Here is a 14,870-nt window from a genome sequence, read left to right as displayed (position 1 = left end):
TTTGACATCTTACTTTAGTAATATGTTTGCAACGCTCTTGCAATCCTGGCTGTTGATGTTGTAATGTACTACACTCATTATGTTCTCATCATAATAACACAGTTATGGTCATTTTCCAGAAGTGCTCATCAGTACAGAGGAGATCCCTCTAAGTACAAAGAAAGGAATTGCAACTCCATGCCAAATGTTTAAACATACTGCTTTGCATCCATTTTGCCACACACAATTGTTTTAGGAATAGATGCAACGTTCTATAATCCAGAAAATCCAACTTCGGGAAGGGTTACACCATCTGAAATAATAAATTATGTATTCTAGCATAACTTGCACGTTGCATTGTTTATCATAAGAAGTTGTTATATTAATTCCTTTTTAGTAGTAGTAAAAGCTAAAGGCAGAGGTCAGGTATACCATCCTCCTGCAATTCTCTGAACTCCTTGCACAGTACATGTGGCGAATCGGCGTGGTGCGGCGGCGATCGGGAAGTACACGCAGCTAGCAAATTGCTAGCTGTGTGTACCCAAAAAAATTATGCAAATCGGCCCAGCAAGGCCTGAGAAATCCTCCTGCGCGCATAGCCCGACCTGATGTTGGGCTTACCGCCAGGGAGGTTAAAGGGCCACTATCGCGAAAAAAGTAGGCAGTTAAAATCTGACAAAACCGACAGGTTTTGGACCAGTCCATCTCCTCATAGGGGATTCTCAGGGTTGTCTTTGTTTTCAACAGCATTTCCTGAACAACAGTTTAACTGCCAAAATAGTAAGATACCAGCCAGCCTTCCTACTCACTCTCACACTATTTTGTCAGTTAGACTTTGCAACTGCTGTTCAGCAAATGCTGTTGAAAACGAAGGAAACCCTGAGAATTCCCCAAGAAGAGATGGGTTGGCCCAAAACCTTTCTGTTCTGCCAGATTTTAACTGCCTACATTTTTGCGATAGGGGTCCTTTAAGATGAATGCCAATTAGTTATGGTTGTTTTAGTGCACCAAAGAAAACAAATAGAGATGACAGATACATTATTGACTGTATTTTTTGGAAGAGATGCACATAAAAATATTTTAGAACTTGCTGTCATGTAGCTGTGTAGATTACAGCCAGTTGCATCAGTGATACGCATAGATAGCCTTCCACACATATGCTCTGCCCAGCATTGCATATTATCAGCTTACGCTTACATGTGCATCTATCTCTCATATTTAGACAATTCCATATTACTCTATCATTGTTCTTTGTTTTATGAGTACAGGCCATAAAATGCTAAACTCTCTGTGCCCATGGTTGACAATGACCCCCTCTGCAGAAAATCTCGCATCAAGGGCCCCTGATGCTCTGATGCCACAGCCAGCAAGTCAGCCTGGCAGATTGATTTGGCCTAGCACTGGTTGGAGGTTGGAGCATTGTTCTCCTCACTCACTCTGCCCACTGCACTACATCACTCCTACACCACCCAGTGACCCCCCCCCCATAACAAAAGAACACTGTGCTAGCCTGTGTGCTAATAACGCGTCTGTACAGCCTTGGCCCTGCAATATCACCTGTGGGATTGGGGGACCTGCTTCCACTGGGTGACATGCCTTGTATGTGGGTACGAGGCTTAACTGTGGAGCCCATTATATGGATTTAATGAGACTTGTCGTCTATTATTTTTCATCTTCTTTTTTTATGAAAAGGATTCGATTGCAAAAAGGGGCTTTGATTGGGTCAAGTTACATTCAGCAACACCTCTTGTTGTCTGAGACGCTGAGATGCATATCTGGTTTCTAAAGATGTCATAGGTGATAAATGTCTGTTGGCATGAATCTTTCACTTCCCACCCTGCCTCTTTCCTTTCCACAAGCTCATATTTATCACTAGAGCCTGGTACACGCCATGCAATTTTCACTTCAGATTCTATTCGAGCGAGTGATCAGATCGATCTTTAGGCATTGATTGGATATAGAAGAAAGCTGGTGTACAAACGTATGGTTTTGGTTTTTTTTCAATTTCTGATCCGATTTCTGATCATTTTTCCGATTAACTATTAATCAAGATTTATTGAAAGGACATACACATAAAACGATAGCCAGTATTTCAATCAATATTTTCCAGCATGTCCAACCTGCTTCCAATCAAGAAAGAGAACGATTTCAAGCTTGGAAGCCACAATCACTAGGCTATTTTTTTTTCTTTCTCTATTGGAAATAGGATCTGAAAGTGGACCTGAACTCTTGCAGAGGACAGAAGGAAAGCAGAGAGAAATGCCCCCTATATGTATTTTTAAAGTTTAGCCTGTTTAATTCCCCTTCATTTTTGTTTAATTACAAGTTGTAATTTGATCCCTCCCTTTTGTCACCCTACTGCTACAGCAGAGATGCCAGACAAGCTCATTTGAAAGCACAGGCTGATTACTGGTAGTTACAGGATTTGTATCAGCTGTAACAAAGACCTGTTTTTGTATAAGGGTTATTATGCTGTTTTGTATCTTTTAGAGCCGAGAGACGTTCTGAGTTCAGGTCCGCTTGAAGTGAAAATTGCATGGTGTGTACCATGCTTAAGAGTGGTCAGCATTCAATATCATACTAAAGTAAATGAAGCCGTGTGTATCCCTGGGACTAGCAATATAGAGATATTTTAATAATTGTGGTATACAGAAGTACCCAGTAACAGAGTTTACAGACTGCTTGAAGAAATTCTGTTGCTTTCTCTGGACATCCTCTTAGAGCAAAACAGAATGAAAAATAAACTTATTAGATGCTATTGAATGCGTTTTACTAAAGGTAATTTACCTTTAGGCTAGTAACACACCAGGACGTTGCGTTTAGGGGACGTTATAGGGCACATAACGTGCCCCTAACGCAACGCCTGGTGCTCTCTGGTGTGGACGTTGGAGTGAGCCGCGTTGTGCAGCTCACTCTGGCGTCCGTGATGCGTACTCTTGGACGCATGCAGCATCACGTGGTCCCGCCGGCCAATCACCGCACAGAGCGGCCGCTCCAGGAAGTAAACACTGCACGTCACTGAGTGCAGTGAATATTAATTCGCCATGTGCCCGGCTGCTCTCCCCTCCTCCCCAACATGACTGAGCATGTGCAAACAGTCTAACGCGGCTTAGCCGCGTAGAACGCACAGCATGTAGCACTTTGCTGCGTTACAATGTAACGCAACGTGTGCAGTGTGAACAGCCCACTTGTGTTACATTGCTGTGCGTTGGGGGAGCGTTACAGGCTGCACTAACGTGCGCCTGTAACGTCCCTGTGTGCAAGAAGCCTTAGTGAGTTTCATATTTTTATATTCAGTTTAAGGGCTTAATTTTAAGACTGATTTGTAAACAGAGCTTTGACATATCTGCCTTTCTGGATGAAAAAAAAAAAAAGACAATGACCCTTTGAACGTTCCAGCATTTTAACCTTAATGGAAGCCTTACCTCACTGTTTCTCTCTCAGTTGATTTTTTTGGTGCTGGCAAATTTTGTGCGTTTTGAACGACATCTGCCAAAGTCTTTATCAGTGGACAGATAAATATTGCATTTCTCTACAGATTCATATAACTTTACAAATGTGTATTTTTCCTACTCCTTCCTGGTCACTTGCAAAACTGTTGGGGTCTGCAGTTTTACTTGTTATAGATAAAATTAAATACCTTTTTTCTAGTTGTACTTTTGTTTGTTCTCGTAATAATGCTGGCAGCTTTTAAATCAGTGATATTTTATAGCTACAGATGTGCAGCTTTAGCTGTAGCATACTGTATCAGTAATTCTCTGAACAAATGACTGTGATGATCTGAATTTTTGCCTCCCCCACACTAAGCCACAGAATCCTTATTGGAGCCTTGATTGTGTACTTTGGTTGTCTATTGCAATAACTACTTGTGTTGCATTATTTTTACCACTGGCACAAAGTCCACAGACAGTATTGAATCTGGCACCTTTGCTCGTGGCCCAGTAAATATTGTCATTTATCTGATGTCTGCTCGATGGAGTGCCCGCTGAAGATGCCAAAGCCAAAATTAGATTCGGCTCCCTGGGATACTGTGGTATTTAATAATTTATTTTTAGCTTTTTAAATCGCTTGCTGTCTCTTCACATGCTAAATAATGTCAAGTATATTGGGTAAGGCAAAGTGCAATGTCATGTGATTGTTTCAGCTGCTTTAAACGGTAGAAATATTAACCTTTGTTATTAAGCATTGCTGTACTTATTCTAGCATCATTGTGAAGTTTTGGCAAGAAGGACTTTTTCCTAGGCATTTATCATTTGGTAAACATAACCACCTGCCACTCCTTTCCCAAGTTTTGTACATATTGATAATCTGTTAACTGATATTCTCTGTGATAATCGTTGCCCCCATGCTGAATTTAGTAGCACGTGGATTTTTGAGTCCTTCCCTGACTTTTGATTTTCTTTTAATCATTAAAGGGGCACTGGCTAAACATTGTAAAACTTAAAATATGTGCAAACAAACAAATACGAAGTATTTTCTTTCAGAGTAAAATGAGCCATACATTACTTTTTTCCCTATGTTGCTGTCACTTACAGTAGGTAGTAGAAATTTGACAGAAGTGACAGGTTTTGGACTAGTCCATCTCTTCATAGGGGATTCTCCGCATGGCCTTTATTCTTTATAAAGATATTCCCTAAAAGGATTTAAACAATGATGCTGGCCAGCCTCCCTGATCGCTACACAGTTTTTTGGCAGTTGGACAGGGCAACTGCCATTCACTAAGTGCTTTTGAAAATAATTCCCTGAGAACCCCCCATGAAGAGATGGACTAGTCCAAAACCTGTTGCTTCTGTCAGATTTCTACTACCTACTGTAAGTGACAGCAACATAGGAGAAAAGTAATTTATGGCTCATTTTACTCTGGAGGAAACATACTTCTTATTAGTCTGTTTGCACATATTTTAAATTTTACAATTTTTCGTCATAGTGCCCCTTTAAAGAGAAACTTAAAAGTAGACCTGAACTTTTGCACAGCAAAGTAGGAAAACCTAGAGAAATGCACGCTATATTTATTTGGAGAGTTTAGCCTGTCTGATTCTCCCTCATCTGTGACTAATCACCACTGTAATTTTTTCTCTACAGCTGTGTCAGCACAGGAATCTCCTCTGCCATGGCAGAGCGGCTAATTTGTAAACACGGGATGTTAACCATATGTCTGCTTCCATGAAAGCAGGAAGTAGACACACTGCAGATTTATAAAAAAAGTTTTTTTCTTTAAAGGTTAATTATGCTATTGCTAAATAAGAAGGGCGTTCTAGGGTTAGTAACCTTTAGATAGTGATCTGTGAGTGTGTAGGGAAGATAGGTGCTGCTTTCTGTGCGACAGAGCACATCTATGAAAAGACAAAAGTGAAGTAGAGCGCACTCTGTGACATGTCTATTAAGGTTGGGCTAAAGCCCTATTTGGAAGAATCTCACCTATTAGGTGGTGCTGGGTTCCCCCGTACAGGCTGCCATTATGCTGTTCCATTATGCCGTTGTGTATCTTTTAGAGCAAAAAGGAAGTTCTGAGTTCAGGTCTGCTTTAACCAAGGATTGAACTTCATTCTAATCAGTAGCTGATACCACCTTTCCCACCAGAAATCTTTATCTTTTCTCCAATATCCATGGATAGTGGGGAATGATGTAATTCAGCTTTCAGCTATTACAAATTACAGTGTTTTTGTACTAATTTGTGCTCTGTCTTTTGACGACCCCCAAATTACTCACTGAGCCCTGTCAGAGGCACAATTCCTATTACGGCCTATGATGGCGCCGGTTGTGCCCAAATGTCCTGCGCGGTTTTTACAGCGCTCCTTTGAAAGGGTATGTTTGGAGAGGGACAGGTGGGCAAATTTGCAATTCATATACTCCTTTGGTGCAGAGTAACCGGTTATTAACCACTTCAGCCTAACTGGACGAAAATTTTCGGCCAGTTAGGCTGCGCGCACTCCCGCGGGTTGTGCGCGCTCCTGCTGGGGGCCGTTAGCCCAGCGATCAATGAAGGGGATTCTAAATCCCTTTCACTGATCGGAACCCCCCGGAGAAAAGCCGACAGCGTCTATTCAGACGCTGCGGCTTTTCTGAGATCAAAAAGTTCCCCTGCTTCTAGCTTCTTCCTGGGAGCGAGATCGATCGCTCCCAGGACTTTTTGACTGTGGCAATCTTGTGGCCAAATAGCAAACTACACCAAAAAACACTTAACATTGAATAAATACATTTTGAAACATTTACAATCCCCTGTTTACCTCCAACACCAAAAAATACCCACATACAAGTTTTAATAAAAAATAAAATAAAAAATTACAATAATAAAAAAAGAAAAAACCATAAATAGTTACCTAGGGGTCTAAACTTTTTAAATATTCATGTCAAAGGAGTATATCAATATGATTTATTAAATTATGGGCTTCTAAATAGTGATGGGTGCAAATTGAAAAAATGCACCTTTATTTCCAAATTAAATATCGGCGCCATACATTGTGATAGGGACATAATTTAAATGGTGTAATAAGCGGGAGAAATTGGTAAATAAAATACATAGGTTTTAATTATGGCAGCATGTATTAATTTCAAACTATAATGGGCAAAAGCTGAGCATTAATGATTTTTTTCCATTTCTTTCTTAATATTCCTGTTAAAATGAGTTTAGAATAAATTAATTCTTAGCAAAATGTATCACCCACAGAAAGCCTAATTGGTGGCGGAAAAAACAAGATCTAGATCAATTCATTGTGATGAGTAGTGATAAAGTTATTGGCAAATGAATGGGAGGTGAAAGTTGCTCAGATGTAAAAAAAATCTCAACCCTGTAGGCTGAAGTGGTTAATCTCCAAAGATTATTTTGTGGATGTAATCACTGGAGAATAAGTTCGCATCTAACCATTTACACAGTGAAAATGTTAAACATCTCCTGTATTAAAAAAGGAATGCAAGCCAGTCTTACATTGCTTTCATTCTGCTAGCTAGTGAGAATTAGGAGATTCCATCTCTGTGTATATCCTCACAGCATATTTTGCACATCTGGTTATGCTTTTCATAACCCATTGCATATCAGCTGCTGGTGCTGCCACATGCTGTATTACATGTTTCCAGAGGAGAGTGGAGGCTATGTGTTGCTTTCTGTATCATTCTGGCAGTTGTGCTGCAGGGAATGGAAATAAGAAGTAAAGCTGTGTGGTCAGCATAGGAAACATTTTACTCAGTGAGTTTATAATCTTAAAATGTATTTTAATTTAACCCTTCAGTCATCAAAAACTGCTACCTTCAGTTCCTACAGTACAGATATTAGTCTGTTAACCTACCCTGCCACCTCTGTATACTCCTTATCCTCTACACCCACAATCCTCTGTACCTTACCCAACATTGTACAGCAACAACCGTTTTGTTCTCTACCAACCCTGTCCACTACCCCACACAATCTCCTCATCTGGCTTACCACTTTCACTTATCTGATTAATTTAGTTGCCTGTCTTTATACCCGTTCTAAAAGGTCAATGTCCTTTCTATAGTTTGTGCCCAAAACTGTATCCCATACTCCAGATGTGGCCTCTCAAGGGATTTATACAGAGAAAGTTGTATACCAGCATCTCTAGATTTTCTTTCCCATTTTATTTGCTTTATCTACCGCTGCTTGGCATTGTATACAATTATTTAACCTGTCAACCGGTATTCCTAATGCTGGGAATACACCATACGTTTTTACCCCCGATAGATGGGTTTCATAGATAATTTCCGACATGTCCAATATTCCTTCCGATCGTTTTTTGGCTCAATTTCTAATAGAAGTGAATGGAAAAAGATAAGAAAAATGAGTGGAAGATAAGATAAGCGAGGGTAAAAAAAGATCGGGTGGAAAATCGAGCGGATAACATATCGTGTGTACCCAGCATAAGTCCTTCTCCAGGTCTGATGTTCCCAGCTGTATGCCATGTATATGGTGCTCTATCATTGGTCTGTCAAGTGGCATGACTTTACATTTATAACCAATAAATGTAATCTGCCATGTGCCTGCCCATATGGCCATGTTGTCAAGACCCTGTTGTAATATGTTACTATCCATGTTAGTGTTGATAATTCTGCATTATTTTGTATTGTCTGCAAAGTTAGCTACATTATTAGTAGTAATCAGTCTACTGCACCATTAATAAATACATTTAAAAGAACTGGACCAAGTATTGACCCATGAGGTACCCACTGCTAACAGCTTCCCTTTTTGAGTATTTTCCATTTACCACCACTCTTCACTTTCTATCCCTTAACCAGTTCTCTATCCACATACACACATTTTCCTTAGTCCCTGTGTCCTCAGATTCTGCTCCAGGCTATTATGGGGACAGTGTCAAAAGCCTTTGCAAAGTCTAAGTACACAACATCTATAGCTTTCCCAAGATCTACATTTTCATTCACCACTTCATAAAAGCTGAGCATGTTGGTGAGACAGGACCTGTCTTTAGTAAAACCATGCTGCCAAACTGAAATCAGATTCAGAAAAAAAAATCGCAGTCCCAAACCCCCACATATCCCAGGTTTTATTTACCCCTTTCTAAATAGATGGCAAAAACTGTTTTCTCTTTGTATGTGGATCATGTCCCTTGTCTTTTGCGCCTAGGGACAAAAAGCTTACCTGCCAAGCTTTCGTATTGCCCTCTGATGTATTTATACATGTTGCTCTTATTTTGTATTCAACTGATGTTAGAGCAATACATGGGATTGTCTTTTCACCACCACTATGTGTTCCCACCCACTAATTTGCCTTCCCTTCCTTTGCCCTTTTCCAGCAGCTGTCCTATCCAAGTACCCTGTAACTTCCAAACCACCCCTTCAGTGTGCTTACCTACTTTCTTGCTCATCTGACCTATAGTACTTTGTGCACTTTCATCCCACTCTTCTATCCTGCCTATCCACTTCTGATAATTGTAGTTTGCACATGTCACTGATTGTTGTAAACACAGGTGAACTGAAAGGTCTACAACAATCCCTAGTAAGTAGACAATGGTAAATAAAGTTTTTGCAAAGCGTCTACAGTATATGGAATGCTGAATAGTTGCCATTGTTGTGCTGCTTTACAGACGTCTGGCAGCAGCGACACGTTTCCATGTTACTAATGCAGGAAATAAACTGGCAGGCTATCCGTGAATAATTATGAACTGGTATGCACACTGACAAATGTGCTGGATTTTCAAGTCACAACATAACTTTCATTGAAATGATCTCAGTTCATAGAAGGAAAGCTTGTCTCTCCCAACAGTGCCCCAGGAAAATCTCCTTTGCCTGTGCATGCCACAATGTATATTCTGATAATACTCTTATACACTGTAGTGTTTGCTGAAGGTTTGTATATGACTACAGTACCGTGTTGTGTCTCACAGCTGAATTCATGTCCACAGGAATCAACCCTATCCTAGTGAGTGAGTCACACTGAATGATTTGTAAGCTTTAGGACAAAATGGTGGACCAATAGTTTTGCAGTAAATTTTCATTCTAATGAAGGATCAAAGCTGCGAGTCTTAATTAACTTAGTTTTATGTTTTGGTAATCTCTACACCACTGGTTTTGAACTCAAGGCCTGCGGGCCGTATGTAGCCCTCCTTGCCATTTCATGTGGCCCTTGAGAGCTTCAAATGTTTGCCACTGTAAGCAGTGAAAGAACATTATCACACTGCCTTTCCATCATGGCTGATAAAACACACACCTACATACCTTCCACAGCCCCTCCAGCATTTTGTTGTCTCTTCTGTTCTTCCAGGCAGCTACATGCTTGCTCTATACTTCCTTACCTCCAGCTTACCTCATGTGAGCCAGAGGTATACAACATAGAGCATGTGCCTCAGGAAATTCAGAGGAGACCTGAAGCAGCACTGGAGAAGGTAAATGCTAAACTGCACCACTGCGTTACTTTGCAGAAAGGGGAGGAGCAGGGATCCAGCCCCCCCTCTTCCATGGCCACTATAGCTATTATACTACTTTATTTGAGACTGTTAAGTAAATGTTAAATCTGAATAGACAATTTGGCCCACAACTCAAGCCTCATCTACACGCATAGATGAGGCTCCGATGTTCCTTATCAATTGAGCTGCTGATGCGGCTCGATTGATAAGATCCGACAGGGCGGATCCCCCCAACACCGATTCCCTGCGAGGGGACAATGGCAGAGAACCGAGCGGAAGATAAGCTGCGCCGGTGGGGACGAGCGGGGAATCGTATCCGGCGTGCGAGCGGGGACGCGGCGGGTACGCGCGGGGATGCGGAAGAGGCAATCCGGCGGCTAATCGAGCCGCCGGATCGGAGCCTCATCTACACGTGTAGATGAGGCTTTAGACTGTGTACTAGATTGTGGTCCCTTACATGATTGAGTTTGAAGTCCCTGCTCTACACAAAGCAGTTTTGTCATGGATGTATAACAGAGTCATATTTTATGGGGGCCCAATTTCATTTGATAGCGCATAGCTCCCAACTTTCCCTTCTTCAGAAGCACAAGTCCCTCTTTGAAATCAAAACTCCGCCTCACTCATCTGTCCTTCTTTAAAAACTGATGTACATAACAGTTTAAATTTATGTACTTCTCTATTCCATTTTTTTTCCCCTTGTGATCCCATGCTCTAAATTGATGTATAGCCGGTGTTATTTATAAAGGAAAAGTAGTGATGACAGAAAGAACCAGTGTAGTTTGCATTATTTTGCTCATAGATTATTTGTGGTATGTGTAACCAGGGGTGTGGCTGGGACATGAATGGAGGTGTGGCAATGGTTTGTCTTACCCTTCTTTCTTATCTTTAAATGTTGGGAGGTTTGAATACTGAATTCTTTTATGTAGCTGTCTGTGTGTCAGGCTTCTGTAAGTGCAGTTAGATGGAATTTTATACTATGGATTCCTGTGCATTTAGCCTGCAAGTGGCTTTTTACAGCTTTTCAGGAATTCCATATAGTATAGTATAGTGGTACTGCACTAAGTGTTTTTTACGAACAGTTTTTTCTCATATTTTATGTAATAAAATGTAAAATGTTATCAGATTTATATAACTTCAACTTTTCAATCTTTTGTATTATGGAACTAATTATTATTTGTAATTTATTTTCTTTACTAGTCCTGGAATGAGACCTGATGTGAGCCCTTCTCCGTCCAGTTCCTCTGCCAGCACAGGACCACCTCCCAAGCTCTGCCTGGTGTGTTCAGATGAAGCGTCTGGCTGTCACTACGGAGTATTGACCTGCGGTAGCTGTAAGGTATTCTTCAAAAGAGCAGTGGAAGGTAAGATAACTTATTACTACTATACATGCAAATATTTCAAGAAGATTTATTGTATAGCAAATGCATAACCGTTCCTTTCTCATCTAGGTTTTATGGTCTGAACTTTTCTGTTGCAGCGAGCACAATGTGTGTTCTTCTGTAGTAAATGCACCGTACATAAGTGACTTTCAATTGCAGATGCTATGTAGTCACTGGATTTATGCACTAAACCAGTATACAGTATCTGACAGAAGCGAGTACACCGCTCACATATTTTGAAATATTTTATTATATCTTTTCATGAGACAGCAACTAAGATGACGCTTTGATACAATGTTAAAGGACTTGCGAGGCAAAAAACTAAAAAAAAAGTTAAATAGCGATTGCATTTTATTATTCTTTGGGGCGCCATCCTTGGCCCTCCCCCCCCCCCCCCCCCCCCCCGTTTCATTCCACCGTGTCTCATGTCCAACTTCCAGTCTCCGGGGGGGGGGGGGACACGGATCCGACCTGCTCCGATCCTCTAGGCTGTCCTTGGCTTCCCCAGTGAAGATGGCCGCCAGGTCCTGCCGCGGCTTCGTCGTTCTCATAGCTTCGTCGTTCTCATAGCCGCAAGTGTGGCTGCGCAGCTCCGAGTCCTTCTCCAGCTCTGACCTCGTTCCCAGCAGTCTCATGTACTGGAAAATATTATTTCACTGAACATTAGTGCAATGATGGTGGGCTGTATTAAATTAATAGTAAAATGTTTTAATTTGACATGCTATCTGCCTTTAGAAAATGTATGGTTCAGGAGATCTTTAATGAACTTTGAATCTGTAATGTCTGTTTTTATGACAAGTGAAAAATGGAAAGCAAAAAAAAAGGTCTTGGCCATCTGAGCTGCAATTTGAAAGTGGGATCTTGGCAGAAAAAGGGTTGATGAAGCTAAATGAGTGATACGCATGGTTTGAAGAGAACTGTCATTAACAAACCAACAAATGCTGTTTTTTATTTCTGTACTGAAGGACAGAATTGAGGAGTCCCTGAATGTTCTGTTTAGATATAGAATGCAGGAGATTTCAACTACGGACCCTGATCCCTTTATCGTTGGAATGGCATTAAAGTGTCAGTGAAGCTGAAAAAAAAAACGTATGATGAATTGTACGTGTATTACGGATAACAAATAGAACATTAGAAGAAAAGAAAAAGTCTCATATTTTTATTTTCAGTAAATACTAGAGTGTAAGTCTAGAAATTAAGGTCTGACTCACTAAATCAAAGTATAGGGGGTCGACTCATACATGAGTCATGGGCAACACTGAGTAATGTGTGTACTATTAGTGACATTCCCGTTTGCAGAAATCGACACTTTCTTGATAAAGGAAATGCCAAGATAGCACAGGTTTGAAAGTCTTGGCCACAACAATTACCGGTAACTATTTCAGCCCGCAGGGATTTTTTACCTTATGCATTAGGGCAATTTTCACCTACCATTTTTTCGCCAATAACTTTATCACTAATTATCACAATTAATTGATTTTTGTGTGGGAGGTAAACAGTTAATGTTAAATGTCATAATATGGGTTTATTTCATTAAAGCGGAATAGAACCCAGCATGTCTTCTTAACTCTAAAAAATTATTTACAGCATATTATATGCAACCAGCATTTTTTTTTTTTTGCTAGACCAGCATCGAAGGGTTACACACAGAGCTTGAACGTTCACCTATAATTTCTAAATGAATAATAATACTTATGCACAAAAGCAAATATGATAACCGTATGGCATATAAAAAGTAGGAAAACATTTTTATTGAATATTATGTCAGTGTTTTAAACCGCTTTAAAAAGTGTATGTAGATTTAGTATTACTATTTGGCCACAAGATGGCCACGGTGAGCATTTTCTCTTTTTTAGTCTTTTTTAGTCCTGAAAGCGAGATCTCGCTTCCAGGATGTACTGGGAGGACGGTCTAGCAGGCTGTTTGTAAACGAAAGGGGGGAAAAATCCCCTTTGTTTACAACTGTACAGCGCTGCGGTCCCCAGCAACACTGTACGAGATCGGCAATTCCCGGCCTCTGATTGGCCGGGGAGCGCCGTCCTCTCATAGGCTGATGCCTATGAGAGGCGGAACAGGACGGATCGGAGGGGAGGGAGGGAGAGAGCGCCTCATAGAGACTGGGGAAAAAATAAATGGCAGCATCGATCGGACCCCTCCGGCAGCATGTCCCCTTAGGGACAAAAAAGGAGGTGAGTCCAATCGCAGGGCTCCATAGCTGGGCTGTGCAGGAAGCTGAAAAGCCTGCACAGCCCAGTACTGCAAAAATGGCCTGGTTTTTAGGGGGTTTAGCACTGTGGTCATCAAGTGGTTAAAGGTCATTATGCTCTTGCCTATCTTTTAGAACAGAGAGAAAGTTCTGAGTTCAGGTCCGCTTTAAAAGTTTTAGTGAATTTAAATGCAGGGGTGTATTTTTTGTTGTTTTTATCATCAGAAATCCGGTGATAAGTCATATCGCTCATCTCAGTAGGACAGGGGTCTCAAACTCGCGGCCCGCGGGCCATTTGTGGCCCTCGATACAATATTTTGTGGCCCTCGCCGGCAAAAGCTTCCTTATAGTTCGCTTCAGTGCTCCAAAGTAATCCGCTGCATCCCCGCCGCTAAACAAAGGCTGCAGAGCCCCCAAAGCGCCCAGGGGGCAATCCGCCCGGCATTTTCTGGAAGGGGCAGAGCTTTCAGCTCTGCCCCTCCTGACGTCAATCGCCGCACGGATCGCCGCCTCTCCCCGCCCCTCTCTGTGAAGGAAGAGTGAGAGGGGCGGGCAAAGTCGGCAATGCGCCGCGATTGTGAAATTCCTTATGCAGACCAGGCTCATCCTGACTTTGCCTCCTGCGGCCCCCAGGTAAATTGAGTTTGAGACCCCTGCAGTAGGATGTTTTTTGCACCTATTCACATTTTTTTCAAATTTTTTATAAAGTTAAAAAAAAAATCAGAATCCCCCTTTTCCAATCCTCTTTAACCCTTTCTCCTCTATGCCTGCTGTTGCCAGAATGGCTGAGCTGGACAGCCTGGTGTTACATAACCAGAACGCATGGTTCATAAGGAGAAGCCTTCAGCACTTGATGCTGGGAATACACAGCTTGATTCTGAGCCATTAAGATGGCCCGGTAGATAATTTCCGACATGTCTGATCACCATTTATCGTTTTGCCGCTCGATTCACCATTGACGTTAATTGAAAAAAGATAAGAAAAACGAGCGGAAGATCAGGGAATTGAGCGGGCAAAACAATCAGGCGCAGAATCGAGCGCCAGAATCGACCCGTGTATTCCCAGCATTAAAGCTGGTAATAGAGTGCTTCTAGGTATTTATGCCATCAGGTACCTTAATCTGAATAGATGGTGATTTACTTGTGTGGCTAACTTAGTGGGACATGGTTTCACTCTGATGATATGGAGGGTAACTTTGACAATTTATATACATTTAATGACAATTTAGAGACTGTGATGTTTTCTTTATCTAACAATACATTTAGTTTCAAGTTTTTGTGAAAAAATGTGAGGGGGGAAAAACACCTCCTTTTTTGACAGCTGTAATGCCGCTGGCAGGTTTTGTATGATGCTGTGCACGTGTCACGTTATTGATTTTTATATTTTCTCCTCTTAATAATGGGGCTTATTATGTATACAGGAAGTGTAGCAAGATAT

At 41.3% G+C, this 14,870-nt stretch overlaps 2 protein-coding genes across 8 annotated transcripts in view; one reads left to right on the top strand and one right to left on the bottom strand.

Annotated features, from left to right (window-relative positions):
* NR3C1 (nuclear receptor subfamily 3 group C member 1) overlaps positions 1–14,870 on the top strand; it is a 237,102-nt gene that overhangs the window by 152,071 nt on the left and 70,161 nt on the right. For all 3 annotated transcript variants that reach the window (XM_068277495.1, XM_068277493.1, XM_068277494.1), the window contains exon 3: positions 11,046–11,209. In XM_068277495.1, the coding sequence (XP_068133596.1) occupies positions 11,046–11,209 (164 nt within the window). The remainder of the gene's footprint in view (positions 1–11,045; positions 11,210–14,870) is intronic.
* Positions 11,727–14,870, bottom strand: part of ARHGAP26 (Rho GTPase activating protein 26) — a 1,021,369-nt gene continuing 1,018,225 nt past the window's right edge. For all 5 annotated transcript variants that reach the window (XR_011030516.1, XR_011030517.1, XR_011030518.1 and 2 more), the window contains one exon: positions 11,727–11,865. The gene's annotated coding sequence lies outside the window, so the exon portion shown is untranslated. The remainder of the gene's footprint in view (positions 11,866–14,870) is intronic.

The sequence above is a fragment of the Hyperolius riggenbachi genome, chromosome 3 (assembly GCF_040937935.1).
Source record: "Hyperolius riggenbachi isolate aHypRig1 chromosome 3, aHypRig1.pri, whole genome shotgun sequence".
NCBI lineage: Eukaryota > Metazoa > Chordata > Amphibia > Anura > Hyperoliidae > Hyperolius > Hyperolius riggenbachi.
Note: the sequence above shows the minus strand (reverse complement) of the source record. Positions and strands in the feature narration are given on the sequence as shown.